Raw genomic sequence first — 20,527 nt, forward strand, 5'->3', positions numbered from 1 at the left:
GCACTGATCACTGGCTCACTGGACTTGCACTCTTCCCTCTGGGTTTCCAAAGCTGCCTCCTTCGCCTCGCAGCTGTGAGAGATCAGGAGGAGGACAAGTCCAGTCAGAAACCCTGCCAGTCAGCCGCAGCTGGAGGGCACAGCCCTTAACTTTGGAGGACAACTTACCCACGAAATGGGAGGTGACTCACCAAGCAAGCAATGCACTGAAGCTGTGTCAGCAGCTGGGAGATGTGTATCCTGGTTCAGCGACAGTCCTAGCGCCTGATCTACACTTGCACAAGAGAAGCCAGCACTCGGTTAGCAAAACAGGAGCTGAATGCTCTCAAGTACTGCCTAGCTAAAGTCTGGATCCAGTTCCACCGAGCAGCCGTTTGTGGATTTGAAAACGGTCAGAAGCAGCCACGACACCAGAGCATGGCCAAGGAACTGAGCCACGGCTCTCCCAGCTGCTCATGCAGCGACTCTGCAACCCGAAGTGGTGTTGGGGAGGTGATAGCAAGGCAGGTCTGGAAACACCCAACCGGGTGCTTTACAAGGCAGGAAAACCTTTAAGGTTGCTGCCAGAAGCAGTCTTGTGCCGTCAGCTGGTTACAAAACATCTCCCAAGGAAGCAGGTATCTGTGTCACCTTTACAGAAAACACGGTGCATAGAAAATCCAGGAAAAAAGGCACAATTAGCGAGCATCATGCTCTTCTCATACCACAGCACCATGGCAAGACAGAGGACAGCCTTCCTTTTCAAGGACTTAAGACTCCTCCAGATTCATTATGAACTCCCAAGCCCGTGAGACATCGCCCATAACTTTCCCATCACCAAGCCCTCCAGGTATGATAAAGAAGCTCCCACTACTTGATGCAATCAGGCATAATACTTTCCTTTCAGGTCCTCAGTCACGTAGTTTAAAGTAGCTGTGAGGTTCAAAAGCAGCAGCCTGCATTACTCAGCTCCTCAAAATCCCTGTTACATTTTCCTACCACTGAGCACCTTCATTACTAAGTTTAAAGTCTTGAAAGGAATTGTAAAATTGTGATTTGTGGTATTTAATGCTAAGCTCACTTTTGGAAATCAAGTGAAAAAAGCCTATTCATATGCCTTTTCCCCACTCCCATCTCTTTTAAAAAAATAAGTACTCAGCCTGATAACGTTTACGAAATTCTGAAACTTTTGGCTTGCAAGAATGGATTTACTTGTAATAATAAATATTATAATAGATAAATATATATTATAGGAAGAAGAGGCTGACAGCCAGGCCAAGGGGAACCTCTAGTGGCCACAGGCTTTCTTTGCACAGCACCTCACGGCAGGCAGAGCTGGCAGGAAAATCATCTCTGCAGTTTCTGCAAGCTCAGCAATCCCGCCTTTCCACGTTGCACCTTAGACCTCAGCTTTGCTCTTGGGAACACCCGTGTACAGCAGCATAGGAAGCCCCAGGGCTGTGCACAAGGTGTGTAGTTGGGGTTTGGGTTTTTTGGTGGGGTTTCTTTTTGTTGTTGTTTTTTTTCTTCTTTTTTTCTTTTTCTGCCTGCCAGGAGTTTCACTGAACCCCAAGAATTTAGTGGAATTTCACTGGAAACTCAATTATTTTTTTTTTTTTTTTTTTACCTTCACCGGTCATTGCATGCAGGGCGTTTCCAAAGGCATTTTGCTCCAAGTATCTTGATATCGTCCTCCAACTCTACCAAGAAGTTCCTGTTAGTTCCCACAAGTCTTAGATTTTCCAGGCATTGGCAAAGACTAGCCTTAAGTAACAGGAACATTTGTTTAAACCCGTGCTGCTAACTGGAAAGACTCTTTTCAACCACGGCAAAAGGCATCCACACTAGTATCAGGGACATGGGCAGACGTCCAGGTTCAAACTAAGACATCAAGAGGAACAAAAATACTACTTTTTAAAAAAGCAGCTCCCCAACCAAGCTGCCTACCTGCTGCCAACAGTCACGTTTGTGCTGGCACAAGTCAGGCACAGCCTCTAGCAAGAGCAGCGCTGACTTACAGCGGCTGCAGGGCTCTAGCAGAGTCCAGGACAGCACTGACATGCAGAGGATGCAATGGCACCGGTGGCCTGACCTACAGCTTCCAAGCGCTGGTGGCCAGAAGACACCTCTCAACTCCATTTTAAACCCAGGCTGGGCTGGGGCAAAACACACTCTAGACCCACCAAAAGGAAGAAGGCTCATTTCAGAGTTTGCCAATTGAAGTTTTGTTTTTGGTTGTTTTTTTTTTTTTACAGTGAGTTTGGCAGCTGATGTTGGTGGAAGCCTTGGGAGATCTTCTCGCAGTCAGGAGCTGTGTAACCGCTCCACCGTAGCGAAGAGTTCATGTGAGCGAGCACGTTCCACAGTTTATTTCTCAGTTTCGGCATGCCATTTGCTATGAGGTCTACAGGAAGGGAAATAACCGAACAAAGGACAAAGTCAGTAGCCCCCACAGTCAAACAACTTTTAATATAATCATAAATCCTGCACAGTGACAAAAATACCATTGATATAGGGCAGTGATTCCAATGATAGGGTAAAAAACCCATTCAGCAGCACACTACCACTCATCTGAAGAAAAACAACACCCCAAATAATATGCACATTCAACTACGAATAGTCTGAAAGTCACAACAGAGAGCTGGCAGAAAGGCATCTCACCATTAACAGCCAGGTGCCCGAGCCACCCATCCATCCAACAACCGGACTCTGGGTGCTGGTTGCAGGAGCTGAGCGGTTCCAGTGCTGAGGCTGCAGGCGACCTCCTGGTCCCCACAGACCGTGGCACCAGCATCTCTATGACCACTGTATGGTCAGTGGGCAGAGGAGATCATTCCCCATCAAAAATGAGGACGGATTTCCAAGGACAAAGTACACAATTTCAATGCACACACACCAACAGCAGTTGATCGATCTGCAAGTGCCACCCCTCCACAGCTAAGCACGTATCTCTACTGGCATGAAATTTAACTCTTTAAAGAATAGTCCTGCCCGCCCCTCCAATTTATCTTCAGTTATCTCAACACAGAGGAAATAACAGTTTTCCCCTTCCCTTTGCTAACTGGCTTCTAATAATGGGAGGCCAATTAACATGCTTCATTAGAAAAGGAAGTGTGTCAAAGCGTATGATCCGTAGGAATGACAGTTTGGGTGCAGTGATGAAGTTTGTCCAGCCCGGCTGACAGCTGGAAATAGTTCCTGTGGCTTGGAAACAGCTGAAATGCCATTTACAATAAATTCAAGTTTCTGATGTCAGGAGTTTCTAGTCTTTTCTCCTTTCAGGAGAATATTACAAAGCAAAAATGTTCTTGCAGAACTGTGGTAGCTGATGCCCAGCCTTCAGCTCTCCAGCTCCGCTCCAAACAGCTCATCAAGCAACACTGGCACTCTCCACTCTTGCTGTCATTGCTGCCATCAGGCCTACAAACTACATCAACAGCTGTTCAGAGTTACAATGACCAAAGCACTTCACCACTGGGGTACTTCAGATAACTGATAACTTTCTGATAAGGCGCCCATTGCAGTCATTGTCTTAAAACCCAATCTGTGGTCTCCACCTCAAGAGTTTTGCATGTAACAAACTGTTGGCTTAATTACATGAACTTTGATACACACTTGGTCAGCAACAACCATCAACTACACAGACACAAAAAATGCCTCTGCTACTGGAAAGAAAGCCAAGTCACAATGCTGCTCCTCTAAGGTGTCCCACAACCATAACAAGAATTACACGGGAGGATTTGTGCATGAAAAGGAACATTCATTTTTAGTGAACAAAAGGACTGGGTGAAGATGACACAGCATCGCGCAATTCCTCTTGCTAGATTATTGCAGCCTCTTGCTTATTCAGTCTGTTCAAATTTAAAACACACATACTAGTCCTGCAGGAAGCCTACCGCAGGGTAACGCTGCATCAAACTAAAACCATCCCCGTGACACGTGTGCCAAGGCTGACTTAGCCCTTTTAGCCCCTGCTGTGATTTGCAAACTCCAGTTGCTCTGGGCATTGTGTGTGCTCCAAGCACGCCCACACCAGTTACAAACGCACAGACAGCAGCCGTGAGACGCTGCCAGCCACCCAGCCCAACGCCTGGCTTTAAGAATGAAGATGCCTTTAGCCCCATGCCAGACTGGCCGGCCACCTAGATAAGCTACCAAAAAGGGGCCTTCTGTGGACCTTCTGTGTGTGTGTCAGCAGCTGTACTCCTGGTCTGTGATTTGACTTTTGAAAGACACTTGAGACTCAGATGCCTAAACCTCACTGATTCTTCAGTTCTGCTCTTTGGATTCTCACACTAATACCCTACGATGATTTCTGAGCAACTATGAGTTATTTCTGATTTGAAACATCCAAATCCCTGGTGCACTAAGAACAGAGCAGGAAAAGGAACAGCGCCTCTTTGACATGGTATGGTACTCCAGTTTCGCTGACATAGCTGCATCCGGCACGGATGGGGAGCAAGAAAAATCACATCACCACTGCCAGCTGCAGGAAAGATTTCGCAGATAAAATCTGTTCATTTTGACTGTAATACTAAACTCCCACAAATCCTACCAACACACAGCTCAAGGGAATTTCTGAGAACTTAAGCTGAAAATTAATGCTATTGTGTTTTCGGTTTTTGTTTTATGGTTTGTTTTCCAAGGGCACCTCAGACAAGCTCAAAAGAGAGGAGATATGGACAAAACTGAAATCCCACCTACATGTAAGAGAACCTACTGAACTGGATACATTTTCTGAGTGATTTCTTTTGTCTGAGGAAGCTTGTGAGATACTAGCAAGTGCAAAGTGATACTGCTAGCTTTGGAAAAATAATAGGATGCAGCATCAGCCAGTATCTGTAAAAAGCCAGACAGGACTGTTCAAGTTCTTCCGCAACAAAATACATAAGTAAAACTGAATTATATCTCTCCTTCCAGTTCAATCAAGTTTACGGTAAACCTATGAAAAGATAGCTGGACAGAACTCACAGAGTGGGAAGTAGGAAAGAGAGGCCCAGTACTGACTCTCAAAATCTAACTGCAAATATAAAAGGTGCAAAAGACATCTTAAATTGTATATGCCGTCTAGTAATTCAAAAAGTTATTCTGACAATTTTAAAATGGCACCTTAAGAAGCAAATCACATTTTTGCCAAGTTTGTTTGTGTACTTTGCAAGAGGCAACATTTTACCAAGACACATGGTATCTTCCTTGATGGCAAGCTAAACATTAAGCCAACATTAAGACTCACCCGTGACCTTTGAATATTAACATGACCCTGTCCAGCCTAACTGAGATTTTATCAGTACAGATTTTTAATTTTTCCTTTTGATGTTCATCAAGCTTAAGTAGTAATAACATTTCTCCTGCTCTAAAGCAATTTTTTACATTGAACTGCTGAAAAACCCAGCAATTCCTCTTTTCCGTTCATTTTACCTGTTATAAGTCTTCCTAGTGAATTACCCACCAAAGCTTTGAGAGCATCCTGTCATATGCTCTGGACTATCCATTGATGTTTATGTATTTGTGCTTCATGTGGGAGAAGTTTTGCAACAGATACTACAAGTTTCAGATAATTGATAATTACCGATAATTAGATAACTAGGCAATTGCCTCCAGACAATACATGCCACAAGGCACGCTTGCAGAGAACTATACAAATTCTCAGGAATGAGCATCATTCAAACCTACTAGAACACTGCTGGAAAAAAAGCATTACCTTTTTCAGGATCTCATCGCTGGTAAGACTCATGATATGGAGAAACAGTGTCACCTAGAGTTCTCCTGGGAAACTCTTCCACTCCCAGAATAATACTACACAGAAGATCTGCCTACCACCTCCCTTCATTTACTTGTGGGGAGAGCATTAAGCTTCTGCATCAACCATGTCTCATTTCCCAAACACGCAGGGATATGAGCACAGTTATTCTCAGATTTAAAGCTCCATTTCAGCTTCCAGGAAAGATGAAGAAAAGGAAGTTTCCGAGCGCTGCATATATGCTCTGGCTGCCTGAAACGTGAGCCTATTTCAAGTCATTATACTGATATGGAATAGGAATGTAAACAAAATTACGCCTTTGAGATATCGCTGTCCAGTCTGAATGCCTTTCTCAGAGGCAGAGTCCTCATGCAACTGGAATGTGTCAAGGGCTCAGGTACAAGGAGAAGGATAACTAGCAATCATGGTTATTGTGTGAACTGAGGGCTTTCATAACTTATGGAACGGTACTGATTTGTCTGCACAGTGTCTGCTTATAGTAGGGCAATGATTTTATTAACTACTGTTCTACATCAAATCTGAGGTCATTAATGTTCCCTGGGAGCAGACACTTGATATTACTGGCTCAAGCCAGATATCGGTGCCAGTGGCACACAGCTCTACCGTACACCTCAGCCAGCTCTGTGCCTCTGAGGGATTGCATCAAACTACAAAGCTATCCCGTGATATGGACTTGTATCCATTTAGGATGGTTTGAAATCATTACATTTTCATTTTTACCCTAATAACGGGACCTGAATCCAAATCTCTAGAGGTAAACAGCTAAGGAGTTAATCAGATACATTACTTCACCTTGACCTGTCTTAGATAAACTAAGAGTAAACAACTAAGCTCTGCATTCAAGTGTACCGCTTAGTAATTACTAAAAAACCACCGAGCCCAGCAGAAATTACGTTCTAACTTGGCTCCTGCATTCGAATTTTTGTTGGGAATCCTAAGACAATTGAAAAACTATTTGATTAATGATAGTCATGTCAACCATTCATGGTGTCCCTGAAGCCCCACACCTCCAAGACAGAGATTTGGAAGCTTTCAGAGCACAGTGGCTGATTATTGAAAGTATTGCAGTGGCTGGTTCTTCCGTGGTTCAGATCTGCATCGAGGTAAAGAGCCTGGCCATCACCACCTCCTGTGAAGAGACAAAGGCAAGTGTGAGGGTCTCTGCATTTCTTAGCACGGGAAACTGCTATACAAAAACCGCCCACAGGACGCAAGTGCTTTTCTCATGGGAACATCTGGAAGCCCTAAGTGATGTTTGTTTGCTGTCTTCAGTTGTAACAGAGCATGATCAAATGTACAGCTTTTAAATGACACTATCAGAACTGGATGATTTTTTAAAAAATTAAAAAAAAAACCCACAGTAATGCAGGGCAGTAAGAGCAAGAAGCCTGATTCAAATGCCTGCATTTAAGATTTATTTTTCAGTGCTGGACGATCTTGGGAGCTACAGCTACCAACTGCATATTTTCCCTCCAGTAAAGAATTCTGTTAGCAGTCAAAAATCAAAGCTGGCAGGAGAACAAGATCAAGAAGTAAGCACCCTGGCTTGGTCTTCTAAATCATTAAGAAACATGTCAAGAATTAAAAACATTTTGATTATCTGTGGGTTTATGTCAAGACTCAGAGAGCTTACAACCAGAGAATGCAGTGAAGTAAAACAGATTTAGAGAGAAAAGCCTCAGGGGAAAGTAAGTTCCTCTTCAAGAACTATTTCTCATCACGAATTAGGCAGTACGAAGGTGCGGCTGTGCTTAAAGCTGTGAGTTACTACATTACTCTAAAATGCTTGATATGCAAGTTTTCCCACTGAAAATTTTTGTTGGGCAATAATATCAGGTTTTGTTCACTTTCACCTCTAACTGTAGTGATACTGAAATACACACATGGTAAATGTAGGTGACTGTCTTATCTGAGGCAGGCAGGAAGAGCTGGTAGGATATATGCTCAAATTCTCACACTGCCTTACCTATAATGATGCATTCACTGCTGCCAGCCATGAACATGGAGGCTGTTTTGGAAGGCAAGTTGAAGTGGCGAGCTGATAAGAAGGGAGAAAGGCGATCTGAGGGGTCCGATGGGACGCTGCCAGAAGAGAGGGTGCTGGAAGCTGGTGAGGCATGATTTTCCATCTCTGAACCAGCTGTGGCCAGTTCTGGATGTTTTATGATCACCCACTCATAGCGTTCCACTTCTGGCTGCAGCTGCATAGGGGCAGAGAAGAGCAAAGGTGGTTAGTGCACATGCACTACGCAGGCAGCTCTGCACAGCAAAGAACACTGAAACCCCTCAGACTCCACCTGCACGGTGAGTGGTAAAGATTGGATCAAACTGTCTTTTAGGCCAGATGTTATTTTCTTACTTTACACCTTTGCCTTTTGGGTATTTTTAGACTGAAGAAATGATGCAGTGTTTTCCAAGTTATCTTAATACATGTTTCAAGAAAATATTCTGTGCAAGGGAAGGAAAAGCATTACCATGAAACCAAAAAGTAAAATTTTCTCCACATTAGGAGTTCAGGAGAATTTATAAACTAGGAGGGTGTATAACCCAGCCTCTTCAAGTAGAGGGGAAGCAAGAGTGACAGCGGTACAGCAGTTCTGCCTTGCTACTGGGTAATGACAAGGAAATTTTACTCACCCTAAATACAAAGCACTCCCCAGTTCCAAAGAAACTCAGCTTGTTCCCTCCTCGCCTGCGCTCGCTCCAGTCAGTGGACAGATAAGCCCCGCAGACCTAGCACAAACAGCACCGTCAGGAGGCTTTCCGTTGTAGAAGAAAGTGTGTTAAACCAACAGACACCATCATTTCAGAGTCCAGAACTGAAGGTTTTGTATTAGATATTTGATTTTCAAAAATCTCTGTAGCAGTGGATTAAGGCAGCACAAATACTTAGGTCTAAACAGATTTAAACTGCTTTAATCCACTGGTGGGTACCCTTAAACCTCAAGAGTTTCATAAATTATTTCACATACGAGGCCTTAAAGGAGAAATGTTCCAACATAACCCCAGGTACCAAAACACAAATCACTCTGAATTTGTAAAGCCTGACTTCCACTTCCTCATTTTGGCATCCAAAGCAACAGTGTTGTCACAAGTCACAGTATGAGCAGTTCTGCCTGAATATTTTCTGGTCATAAACAGTAGCCTTGGTGGCTTTTTCCATTTCAGACTGTAGGTTAAAATTAGCTTAACTAAGCCAATGCTGAACTAGCTCAGGTATTTAAAGCAGCCTATTCAAACAGCATGGGGTTCACTAGTTTCCAATAAAGAAAAACATAGCCTTAGAGGGCTGAGCCTTTCTGTGGAGTCTTTTGTTTGCACTAGAAGAATTTCTCGGTACCAGCAATAAGCATCACTGCCAAGTGGATAGAGACCAAACAATGAAGTTCTAAGAATGGCATGAAAGCAACCCTGCTTTCCCCGCCCCCCCGAAACTATGGTTAAACAGATTGTTCTAAGGTATATTTGCCGTTTAGTTTCCACCAGTATTAAAAGCAGAGCTCCTAGGACAAAATTACTGAAGAGCAGGTTTTTTTGTATTTTTTTTTTGTATGCATAAACAAAAAGATGCCCCAGAACTCAGTTTCATCTGATATGCCTGAAGTGCATGACAGACAGAAAACCAGAAGACAAATCTTTCTAAAATGTAAAGATGGACATATGAACAAAGAATGAATGTAATCCTTTGGAAAAAAAAACACCAACAAAAAAACCCCACCAAAACCCACAACCACCAAACAAGAAACCCCGTATTTTTCTCCCGCTTTTTTGTTTCTACTATTTTTTTTTGAGGGATAAGAAATGAACCATACTATACAAACCAGTATCACTTACAAAACTAGACTTTTGGCATGCTCCAGGACAAGAGGCAAAATAATAAACATTTTCCCTCTTCCCTTTTGATACCACAGGCATTCTATAAGCCACTGGCATGTCAGTGTAGGCCTGGGATGGCCAGAAACCATACACAGAACTATGAAATGGCATGGAGCGTTAGCATTAGGTAGATGCAAACAAGAGTAGAAATGGGCTTATTTCATGGACAGTCATCCTGCATGAACATAAGTAAAAATATAAGTCCACAGGCTGCACTAATAGCTTAACATTATATACAAAATATTGAAGTCATGCACAGTGGCACAGATAACCAACGCTCATTACCGAAAGCACCTGTATACTCTCCCTCAGAGGTTCTGGGAAACTTTGTTTTATGGTTTATGGTTTTTTTTCAAAAAGAATGAGGTGAAGCTAATATTTCTATTTTCACATTATGTTGTCCTATATTGTCGCACAGAGTACACCAGAGAACAACCACTCATTAAATAAGGCACCTGTGTGCAATCCTCAGGTTCTCAGAGCTGCCTCTTTCACACACCCCCCACCCCAAAGACAGAGATGAAGCTAAAGCTTTTGTTTCCAGTATTATTCACACCTTTTAAATTATGCTACTTTCTCTCCTCATATCCTGGAGAAAATGAAAATAACTTCTATCAATCACTGAGTTTCTTAACACAATTCCCCAGCCTCTCCCTCTGATTCTGCAATTAAAAAGAGTCTGTCCAAGAGCTTAATGAGATACTCTAGTCCATCATCCCACATTACTTACAAGAGAAAGAACTGCTGACCAAGACCTAGTTTACAAGATTTACCCAAGAATGCACAGTCCCACAATCAACAAACGGAACCATTTAAAGCATGCGTTGTTAAAAAACAGAAACAAAACCCCAAGCAATTTCAGGTCCCTTGCTTCTTCATTTTATTATAAGCAGTTATAATAAATATGTGTCGCCATACAGCATTACATAACTGCCTAAAACCTAATTTAATCAGTTGCCTTTCACCTCACTCACCTCTTTTGTTGTGGTCTTGATGAGGAGAAGAGTTGGTTCATGTCCCTCACTGTGAGAATAGAACCTGAAGTGCAAAGTACACAAAAATGAGCACTCAACTACCACCGACTGCAGTTCTCTTCCTCCTTAACTCAGGCACCATCCCTTCGTCCAACCATCCTTTTTGCATGGCAAAAGAGACATCTGAAGACTAAGCATATTCCTGTAAATGTTTTCTATGGTCTTCGTAAATAACAGAGTTGAGTGTCATCAAAATTATCCAGCAGTTCTTCTCAGTTCTCCATACAGTTTATGCCTCTGCAGAGCAACTACAAGACTACCTATCACAAAAGTGGTATTTTACAGCACTTTCAATCACGAACAAGGACTGATGGCTGTGTCTGAAGAGCTTTTGGTTTCACCAGAAAATAATTATGACACATTCTCTTTGCTTGCTTTTGCTTTTCCTCATGGCAAATGGGGCTGGGACAGCAGACCTCTCCCCACCTCAGCACCTCAACTGCTGATGTCAAAGTCATTATTAGGAGCTATACAATTATAGTCTTCTGTGTCATGTGCAAGGAGAACTCCTATCCAGTTTACTTCACTTTAAAACTAACACAGTGTCATAGGTAGAGGAATCTCCAGTTTCCAGTTCCCTTATTCTTTGGATCAGTTTGGATGTGGTTACCTACCCAAGAGAGTCTGCACAGCAGCCACCGAGTTAAGCATTCGTATCCAGCGGGGAACGAAACAGTCTCAAACTAGCACATTCTGTGAAATGATGCAAGTTTGACTTTTCCATCTGGTCTTGGACAGTTTAGAAGGGCTTGCCATGCTCTGGCATATGAAGTATCCTGGTCAAATGCTGTAGCCAATACGAATTTGTCACATTTGCAAACCATTGCTAATAATATTCTTCTGATCAAGTTCGGACTAGCATGGTGTTTTTGTCAATCCAGCAAACAGTTCACCAGCTGCTCATTTTTGGGAAGGTGTTCCTTACCTGCTCAGACTACAGCCATGTTCCAAGGTGGTGAAAAGCAGGAGGGGCTGGCAAAGTGCAAATCGCTCTGGGATCCATGACCAGATATCTCGCATCTCTTTCACACTGACAATTTCAGACTTGAAGTTCTCAGCATGAACTGCCAAGTGCACATTCTGCCTGAGAAATACAATACAAAACACTGAGAAATAATAATTTAACAAAAAACCCCAAGCTTTGGATTACTGGACAGTAACATGCAAAGACAGCTGAACGCTAGAAGACCCTAGTGCATATGCCATTGTTCAAAGCTCCAGCCCATGGGATTAGAAGGCCATGATTTAGCGAATACAGTAAACTACTGCAGTTTAGTGTAATCCTCAAGAGGCAGTGATCTGGCCTTACTGAAATACCTGGAGCAATTCCTCTGTATGGCAGCTGTGGCCTTTATATACAGAGGACACAACAGTGAAGCCAGCTAGGATGACTGCGAGCTTAAATAGATCAAATCGTATTCACCGTCTGAGACAGCCTCACTGGTGCTAGTATTTAAGCACAGAGAACAGAATAGCTAAAGAAACAGCCAGGGTCTGAAAGGAAGAGGTAGTACTTTTTCTCCCTCTGAGGTCCCGCCTGTACCATGGAATTAGAGAATTCATAAACCCCTCAGAAATTTTAGAGGAATTGGTTATTACCGGGCTAAGCAATTTTAATCCAAGGCAAATATTTGAAGCTTTTAGAAAGTTTCACCTCTTGGAAACATGTCATCACCAATGACTTCCACTTCATTAAGAACCAAAAAAGTTCCTAGGTTCACTGTTACAGACAGAGCCTGAAAACATGAAGGAGTGCTAGACACCCCAGAAAGCAAAGCCCTCTGGCACAATTATTAGAATGGATTCATGGCTTTGAAACACTTGAGGGTAATCATCATCATCATCTTAACCAGCCTTCATTTCTCAGAATAAATAAGCACACAAACTCAGAGCCTGGGGATTAAACAAGTGTTATTGCATCCATGGCCAATGTTACAGACTTTAAAATGCAAGGGTGACAGCCAAGTACTTGGTGGAAGTGACATAGGAACTTATGTAAGATACTAAATTACTGGGTAGCCATTAGTTAAATGAAGCTTTAGGCAGTTTGCTCTGCATGCAAGGGTTCAGTTGCAAGTATCTGCCAATTTCTGGTGGGGTTTCTTTTGTTGGTTTTTTTTTCCTTACAGAATTCTTTCTTCTTAGTTTCATGGAACATAAAGAGAACCTTAATACTGCATATCTGCATGTATCTGAATAGCTTAGCTCACTCCCTAAAACACACAAACTACACATTTTTTTTATTATTTTTCTTGCTTGTAGTGCCAAGAAATCAGTGGCATTTGCATGGTACTTTAGAACAGTGCTGACTTAGAGACATTGGGAAATGCTTACTGAAATTTACTGTAGCTGCCTTAGTGTCAGCATTTCTAATGAAGTGACTCCTTAGGTCACTGAAAAATAAAATAAATTACTGCTTCCTCTAGCAAAATGAACCAAATCACTACTTGTGTTACTACCCTGCATTATCTAACTAGCAAGGAACTTGTATGGACACCTATTTAAGCAAGCTGCAATTATTAATGATTTTTAAAACCTGCAGTACCACCGACTAGGACATTATTTGTGCTTTTAAACCAGCAAAGCAAGGCACAGGAGAGATCAACTGAAGCAAAGTATGAGCCAAGACTTGAACCCACATCTTCAGAACCTTACTTTAGGTCTCAGCCCTTCCAGTCCTGTCTGGTGCAGCTAGAGTGGTGGCACTACGGAACAGAGCTGAGAAAAAGCCTTGGTTTCAGTTCATCAGAAATCAGATTTTTCTCACGTTCAAGGAATTAAAAAATGTTCAGTGCAGTCAACTAGCTTATCACAGTGAATTTCTGGAGGAAAATAATGATGATAAACAGGCCGAGTTAGTAGCAAATACCAAAACAGTTTTAAACTTACTAAACGTCAAACAAGCAAGCCTCAATTATTTGTATGCTTGGTCTGTACATTTTTCACACCTACGTGACCTGTTTGGGCAACTAAACTGACGTACTCGTTCCTAAAAGGCTCTCAGCCTTGGTGTACCTTTTCTTTTGCCTCTGTTCCTTCTGGCTACTATGAACTGCTGACTTAAGGACTTTCCTACTCAGACCCCACTTAAAGCCTGCGTTCAGCAGTATTCATAGCAACACATCACTTTCAGTGCCTGTGCCTTCCTATAACTTTTCCATGTAGGCAGAACATCACCTTTAAAATCAGATCTTTCTGATTTACTCCAAAGCATTTACCATTGTATCGGCCATTTAAAAATATTCCAAGCACGCCACTCCTGCCCCTTGAGTATCACGACAAATCATTTCATATCTAATGTCATCATTCAGTTAGTAAAACCGAGATCGTAGCTTGACCAAAGGATTTGAAATAAAATGACCTGCTGTTTCCCAGTGCTAAATCACAGCTGCAGGTGCTTAAGACTGAAACCTGATGCTGTGTTGAGACCAGTGGGGATACACAGCCTGGCCTGCATCACACCAAACTGTGCTGCTCAACAAAAATACAAGCTTTTGGCTGGCCAGTGTGCGTGTTTCAGAAAATTGCAACTAGAGTTACAAGTATCTAACCTGTATGCATTTTCTCATCTTTGACGGTATTTCCCTAATGACACTGAAAATAATTTACTTCAGTTGGGTGGTTGCTTTTCAAAGTATTAAATGACTGCACACAGCACATAAATTGGCTAAGAAAAAGCCTCAGTGTTTTGGTTTATATTGGCTGATGAAAATTAAGTTTAGCATTCACCACAGTCTTTCAGGGTTATCCGGTAAAAATTCAGCAGTTTGAGAGAATGCTTTATTTGGACTGACATTGCATTAAAATCTACCACTAGAACCAAACAAATCCATTAAGATTTCACCCTGCATTAGCGTTTTCCTCAGTTCTTCATACTGGCTTATTGGGACTGACATGACGACTTTCTACTGATTGCTGATGTTGGAAAGACATGTTCAATTGTTACTATCCCAAAGGAAATTAGATTTAGAAAAGTAGCACTATTTAAATGTTTAACAAAGCGGCTTATTCGCGATATTCATAGGAATGTTGTTTTTTCAGCTGTATCATTGACACAATGCGCTTGAGAGACCTCAAAGCTCCTGAAGGTAAAGCCAACGCTGACGAACATGCAGCAGCAGCCGTGAGCAGACGCGCTCTGTACGTGTTTTCCAGGACAGCAAATACCACACTCCAAGGTATGACTCACTGAATTACATCTTCCTGCTCTGCTCTGGTTTTGGTCAAATCTTACAGGGTCTGCATTATGTTTAAAATCCATTGTAATTTCAGTTAGGGCATAAATGTATGGTAGAAGTGATACATTGTTTCTCAGTTGTAAATGGCAATATAAGCCGTATGTGGTATATAAGGCTGACACCTAATCCTGCATTGAGATCAGTGTCAACAGATACCCTGCGTTTACCCAAGTTTCCTCAAACCCAAACTACATGCTTCCTAGCAGAAACCAAAGCTTTCTACTGCTTTCAGAACACTGTAACTACAGTAAAATAATACATGGACACTGAACACTTGCCTGGCTGGAATTAACAGCCTGCTAATTTACTAGAGGTAAAATCCTCAACACACAGGATATGATATGAAACATGCTTCGGTAAGTCTCTTAAGGTGTTCTTTCAGACATGAAAACACAAGGAAATTAATTCCAATTTTGATTTTATAAATTAGTACAAATGTTAGTGCGCATCACTTACTAAAGTTAACTCAGGGCACCTGCAACAAGGCCAAGATTCTCAAAGGCATTAAACAGACACATCTGTGTTACTTAATACTCACAGGGCTGTCTTTCTCCTTTCCAAGTTCTCCGCTTATCAGGTATCACAATCCACTCGGTTTTGTTCTTTACGATTTGCTTTTCAGGCCAAGACTTGATGAATGACTTCATTAACCATTAATGCTATATGGCTGAGTAACTCTGACCTCCTCGACACAGGAAAAAGAGTCTTGTCTTCTTGCCTCTAAAAAAAGCCCTTCCTACTTAAAAATAAATATAATCTAGTATGAATAGACACAAGTCACTTTTAGGAGCATGCCAAATTGGGTTCAGTCCAACATCTTTCTGAATAACTACAGAAAGCTTCCAAAGAAGAAAGAAAGTTGAGTATGTCTCTCACATCTCTTGCAACAACATATACCAGGTTTGGATGTGGGACGATACCCAACAGTATTGTCATGTTACTTGAGGTTTTTAAAACAAAATAACACTTCGTCTTCTGGTGTAGAACGGACTTTTATCCCACCACTAACGTTACTCTTTTTCCATTCTGGAAAACACAGGCTTGTATCGCTGTATGGAAGTGCTATGTTGACCAGCTGGGTCTGTGATCCCTCATCTTAAAACCTTGCAGGTGCTTTGAACTAACTTTGCAAGAGTGTGTTCAGGAGATGTTACACAGCAATCGGATGCTGTAATTGCTGCCCTTCTTCTCCTGCCCCACCATTAGCAATAATGACAGCTTCAGAAAAAATAACAAGCCAAAGACAGAAGAAACGAGCAAAGTGCAAAGATTCAAGTGTTTTAGCCTACCTTTTGGGAGATGCAACACTGCAAACAGGAGGGGTGCAGTGGGTATGGAATTGACAGAAGGAGAACGTATAAGGAGAAAGACAAAAAAAGATAGAAGAGATCAGTGATTTCCTACATCCACAACAAAGTGAATAAAAGGAGCCTGGAGAGAAACAAAGTAAGGTTTGATTCAAATCACCAAGCACAAGAAAAACAAACAAAAAAGGTTAAAATATTTCCCATTTCTTTCCTTTTTTAATACTTTTTTTGCTACCTACTTGTAGTTATCCGATTGGAAAATAATTCATCATCTCTTTGCACAGGCCAAACACATCTGGACAGAGAACTCGCCCACATCCTATCGAGCAGTGGAGAAAAGCTCAGCTCTCCAGCACTTCCATCTGCCCACACTAGGATCCAAACCGCACCAAGTTCATGCAGTACCTTGCCAGGGGACACTGAGAAGTTTCAGTATGCACTTTTTCACTAGCAGCTCTGCCTGGTGAGGCACTAACTACTGGGATTATTTGGGTACGAATTCACCGTATTTTGCTTTGAAGAAATCACTGTTCTGAGCAAGAATACCTCTACCACATTTAACACACCAGGAGCTTCTGAGGTTTCTGTGGCTGGTTGGGGTTTTTACTTGGTATTGTTCGGTTTTTTTGTTAATTTTTTTTTAAAAAACCTATTATTTACTTAAAGCTGTCATTCTGTTGCTGAAGAATATAATCTTTCTGAGAAAGAGCATTACAACTCTCCTGAAGTTCAGTACAGAAAGAAAAAGGCACACATCAGAAGAGTTAATACTTCTGGTTGCAAGTCCCAGATACCATGGTCTGAACTCTACCTGATGTGACACTCCACTGGCTAAAGGCCTTGAAATATTTAAGACTGTACAGAGCAGCTTCTTCCAAGATATGATCGAAATAAAGTGCAAACTAATTGTAAATCAAACTGTGATCTAAAAATAAACCATTGCAAAAGACTGGAGGCAACTTTACATGTATTTAGGCACACAAAAGAGGTTCTGCTAACATTTACATTATTTTATAGGCTGAAATCTGCTAGGTATATATTTCAATACCATGGAATGATACCTGTTTGCAACTACTGAAACTAACTCAGCAACAATTGGCCATAAGATGCCACCACATCAGTGGCTGGTACCTTTTGATTTTTGAAGATTTAGAGAAAATGAAAGACTGTCCCTCTAGAATACCACGCTTATTGACCCCAGTAGACTTCTAGAAGTCATCCTCCCTTCAGAGGTGAGGACAGCTGATAAAACTGTTCAACACAAGATTTGAAAAACATCTGGGAGAAGTTTTCTGCAGTCACAGAAGGCCTTAGGAGAAAACAGGACATATCTGCAACCCCGGCATTTACCTGCACGTACATTTGCACTTGGCAAGATGCTAATTTTGTTTAGAATATATTGCTGTCTTTTCTATATACATACATATATTTCTACATATACAGTCTTTCAGCGAAGCTTTTTATTGTGTCTTTTATTATCACATTAGAGCAGGATTTAATTTACTAGTTTCACAGCTGGTTTCTCCTCCTCTCATTTCTGAAAAGAAATTGTGATTATGCAATCATCTTTTGGATCAGTATCCTCACATTTCTCTTCCACAGTTCTTTCAAAATAATTACTTAAATTTATTTAAAAAAATATTTCTAATAGTACATGAACCTCTCACATAATAGGCCAACTCCTATCTATGGTTACTATACTCTTGGCTTTCATGAGGCTTGCAGTCAAACTAATTTCAAAAGTAACCTGCAAATAAGACTTATTCTTCCTCATTCTGTTCAAATAACTCCCCAGTTAAGCAAAATGTTCCCAACTGGGACAGTGTTCACCTACTTACACTAAAGATACAGCTAAATTCACAGTACGGGGCAGCATGAAATTGACTTCTTATACAAATGATCTCACAGTTAAGAATTAATTTTCATATTTGTTTGGGTATTTTTCTTCCAAGTAATTTATCAGTGTTTCTTCCAGCTGTTCTAAAATGCCTTTTGGTTTAAAAACAGCTTGTGAAGGACACTTCTGAGATACAGTACTTGCAATTAATATGTACCTGTAAGAAGTAATTGTAAATTCATCACTGAGTAAGCCATGAGAAACTGCTTTGTAACATTTCAGTTACACTTCTCCTTACAATCCCAGGAACACTTAATTTTGGGGCTGCTGACTTTTTCTAGAGAGGAAAAAAAATCAGCAGAGTTACCAGCATGTACCAGTAGAACTTCCCCACCAGTCAACCAGGACTACCTGACAGCTCACCATGCTGCAAAAACTCACGAGATCACTCTGGCAACCTCTAGCGAGAGCCCTACCTTTTCTGTTTGACCGTGATGCCCTTCTGCTGCAAAGCCTTCTCATTGGCCATCTGCAGAAGCTGGATCTCCTTCCGTGAGAAAAGGCGGATAGCAAAGGCTTTTTCCAGAAGCCTCTCTGGAGACACTGACTTGGCAATGTCTCTCACAAAAGCTCGAATGTCTTGCTGTATGCTGTCAGACTCCATGGGCTGCCCAGCTCTGACTTTGTGAAAAAATTTCAGAAGGGCCAGTGCAACACGATAGAGAACTTTGTAGCCCTCCACCAGAAACACATCAAAGACCCGAGCAATGTACACCATAGGCAGTTCTCCGAAGAGCCAGCGCTGCCAGTCGGAGTATACCTCCAACACATCCTCAGACACCGCCACCATCAACTTATGTGCTGCCTGACAGTACTTGTTAACCAGGTCTCCAAAGGTCATGCAGGATGACTCAAAAGCTAAGAACGTCTGATCAATGAGCCGCTTAGATGGGTCATTGCAAGCAAGGATGCGACAAACCTGTTCGAAGCACTCTGCCTCATCTTTGCTGTAGTGGAGGAGCAAAGCTATCACAGAAGGCAGTGCTGGGCAAAACGATATGTCCGGGAACTGATTAGCAATGCACAATATAATCTTCCTCACTGCCCCAATGCCTTCTGCGTTCAAACAGTACGTGGGGACCAGGCTGTTATCCACAAACTCTGGCAGTGGAAGGGAGCTACTGTTACGTTTTCCAATGATCTTCACAACAATGTCCCGGTACACATTTGCATCTGGGGTCACTGTGCGGCATGGGATATTGCTGATTAGTTTGTGGTACACTTTGGCCCTCAGAGAGTGGTTCTTGGCCCAGTAGCCCTGGCGGGCCAGCTGCTTGAGCTCCTGGAACTCCGTGCAGGTTAGCTCCTTTGCATCCTGGCTCTGGACAGTAACATCCATTTTGTCCCAATCCACAAAGCGGTTGTATTCATCCATGGCTCCAGGAGAAGCATATCAGATAAATCATGAGAATGGAGACCTTACTTAGTCATTAAATGACTTGCAGCTTTTTCTGCAAAAGGAAAAAACACATAGGTTTGAGTAACAGGTAATTATCCATTTTCTTTAGGAACACACACATACATTCAACTTGTTCCTGAAATGCCAAAACTGTTTTCTAAAGCAAAAAGTTAAAGATACATGCCTTTTTATTTTTAAGCCAAACTTTACTTCCATTCTGTCAACAACTCATACTGAAGTAATTTATCAATGGCCAGCCAAGAGGTTGACACCTCCACAGGAAGTTAATTTCCCCAGCTGAAGGTCCAAGCTGAGGCACGGACCTTTATGTTAACTTCTCACTTACAGAGCAGAAGACTCCCACTTCAAAAACTGCCATTGTAAAGTCTGTTCAATTTGCAATCTCTCTTCCCAGTTCTCTGGGGAAGTAACTGTTACTTACACGACACAGATGCAGCCTGATGAGCAGCTTACACTGTTCTAAGAGTGCGTGGCCAGTGACAAGAGATGCTGACCTCCTGCTAGCCACAGCCATGTGTTCTTAGTCATTTCTTCATGCTGATACTAGCACTCACGTGGCCACGCAGTCACCGAGATTAGCTTGTTAATCTGGTACAAGTTTTCTTTTCTACAGGATAAACAAGATGGTGCAGCTGTATGGTCAGCCAGACCATCATTGCTGCCAGAATAAAGACGAGTGCAGGACAGAACCAGCCCTTCTGACTGCAGTATGGTCTCAAGTCAGCTTGAAAGAGCTTCATGAAACTGATCCTTAATTCTCTTGAGTACCACACTGGACCTCTGGTCCCAGCTGTGCACGACTTCTATGACCAATTCCCCCTCCAGAGGGCCTGCTCTCACCAACAGTGGGAGATGCTGAAGACACACACCACTGCAACAGCACCCAGAGCTGAAAGATCAGGTTCTGCCTCTAGTTCCTCAAACAAGTTTACATGACCTACCAGTTGATTCTAGCTTTAAAGTACACCTGTGTCCCAGCAGACAGCATGACTGCAGCCAGTAATGGCCACACCTGA

General features: G+C 42.1%; 1 protein-coding gene across 7 annotated transcripts in view; it reads right to left on the reverse strand.

Moving 5' to 3' along the window:
- Positions 1 to 2,417: 2,417 nt before the first annotated feature.
- Positions 2,418 to 20,527, reverse strand: part of TBC1D24 (TBC1 domain family member 24) — a 30,324-nt gene continuing 12,214 nt past the window's right edge. For 6 of the 7 annotated variants that reach the window (XM_037383881.1, XM_037383883.1, XM_037383886.1 and 3 more), the window contains 7 exons: positions 18,508 to 19,542; positions 16,177 to 16,194; positions 11,575 to 11,733; positions 10,590 to 10,653; positions 8,377 to 8,472; positions 7,706 to 7,940; positions 2,418 to 6,868 (listed from right to left, as the gene is read on the reverse strand). In XM_037383881.1, coding sequence (XP_037239778.1) covers positions 6,714 to 6,868; positions 7,706 to 7,940; positions 8,377 to 8,472; positions 10,590 to 10,653; positions 11,575 to 11,733; positions 16,177 to 16,194; positions 18,508 to 19,466 — 1,686 coding nt within the window. In that variant the 5' untranslated portion in view covers positions 19,467 to 19,542 and the 3' untranslated portion in view covers positions 2,418 to 6,713. The remainder of the gene's footprint in view (positions 6,869 to 7,705; positions 7,941 to 8,376; positions 8,473 to 10,589; positions 10,654 to 11,574; positions 11,734 to 16,176; positions 16,195 to 18,507; positions 19,543 to 20,527) is intronic. The other variant, XM_037383887.1, reaches the window with a different exon arrangement.

This window comes from Falco rusticolus, chromosome 4 (genome assembly GCF_015220075.1).
Source record: "Falco rusticolus isolate bFalRus1 chromosome 4, bFalRus1.pri, whole genome shotgun sequence".
NCBI classification, from domain to species: domain Eukaryota; kingdom Metazoa; phylum Chordata; class Aves; order Falconiformes; family Falconidae; genus Falco; species Falco rusticolus.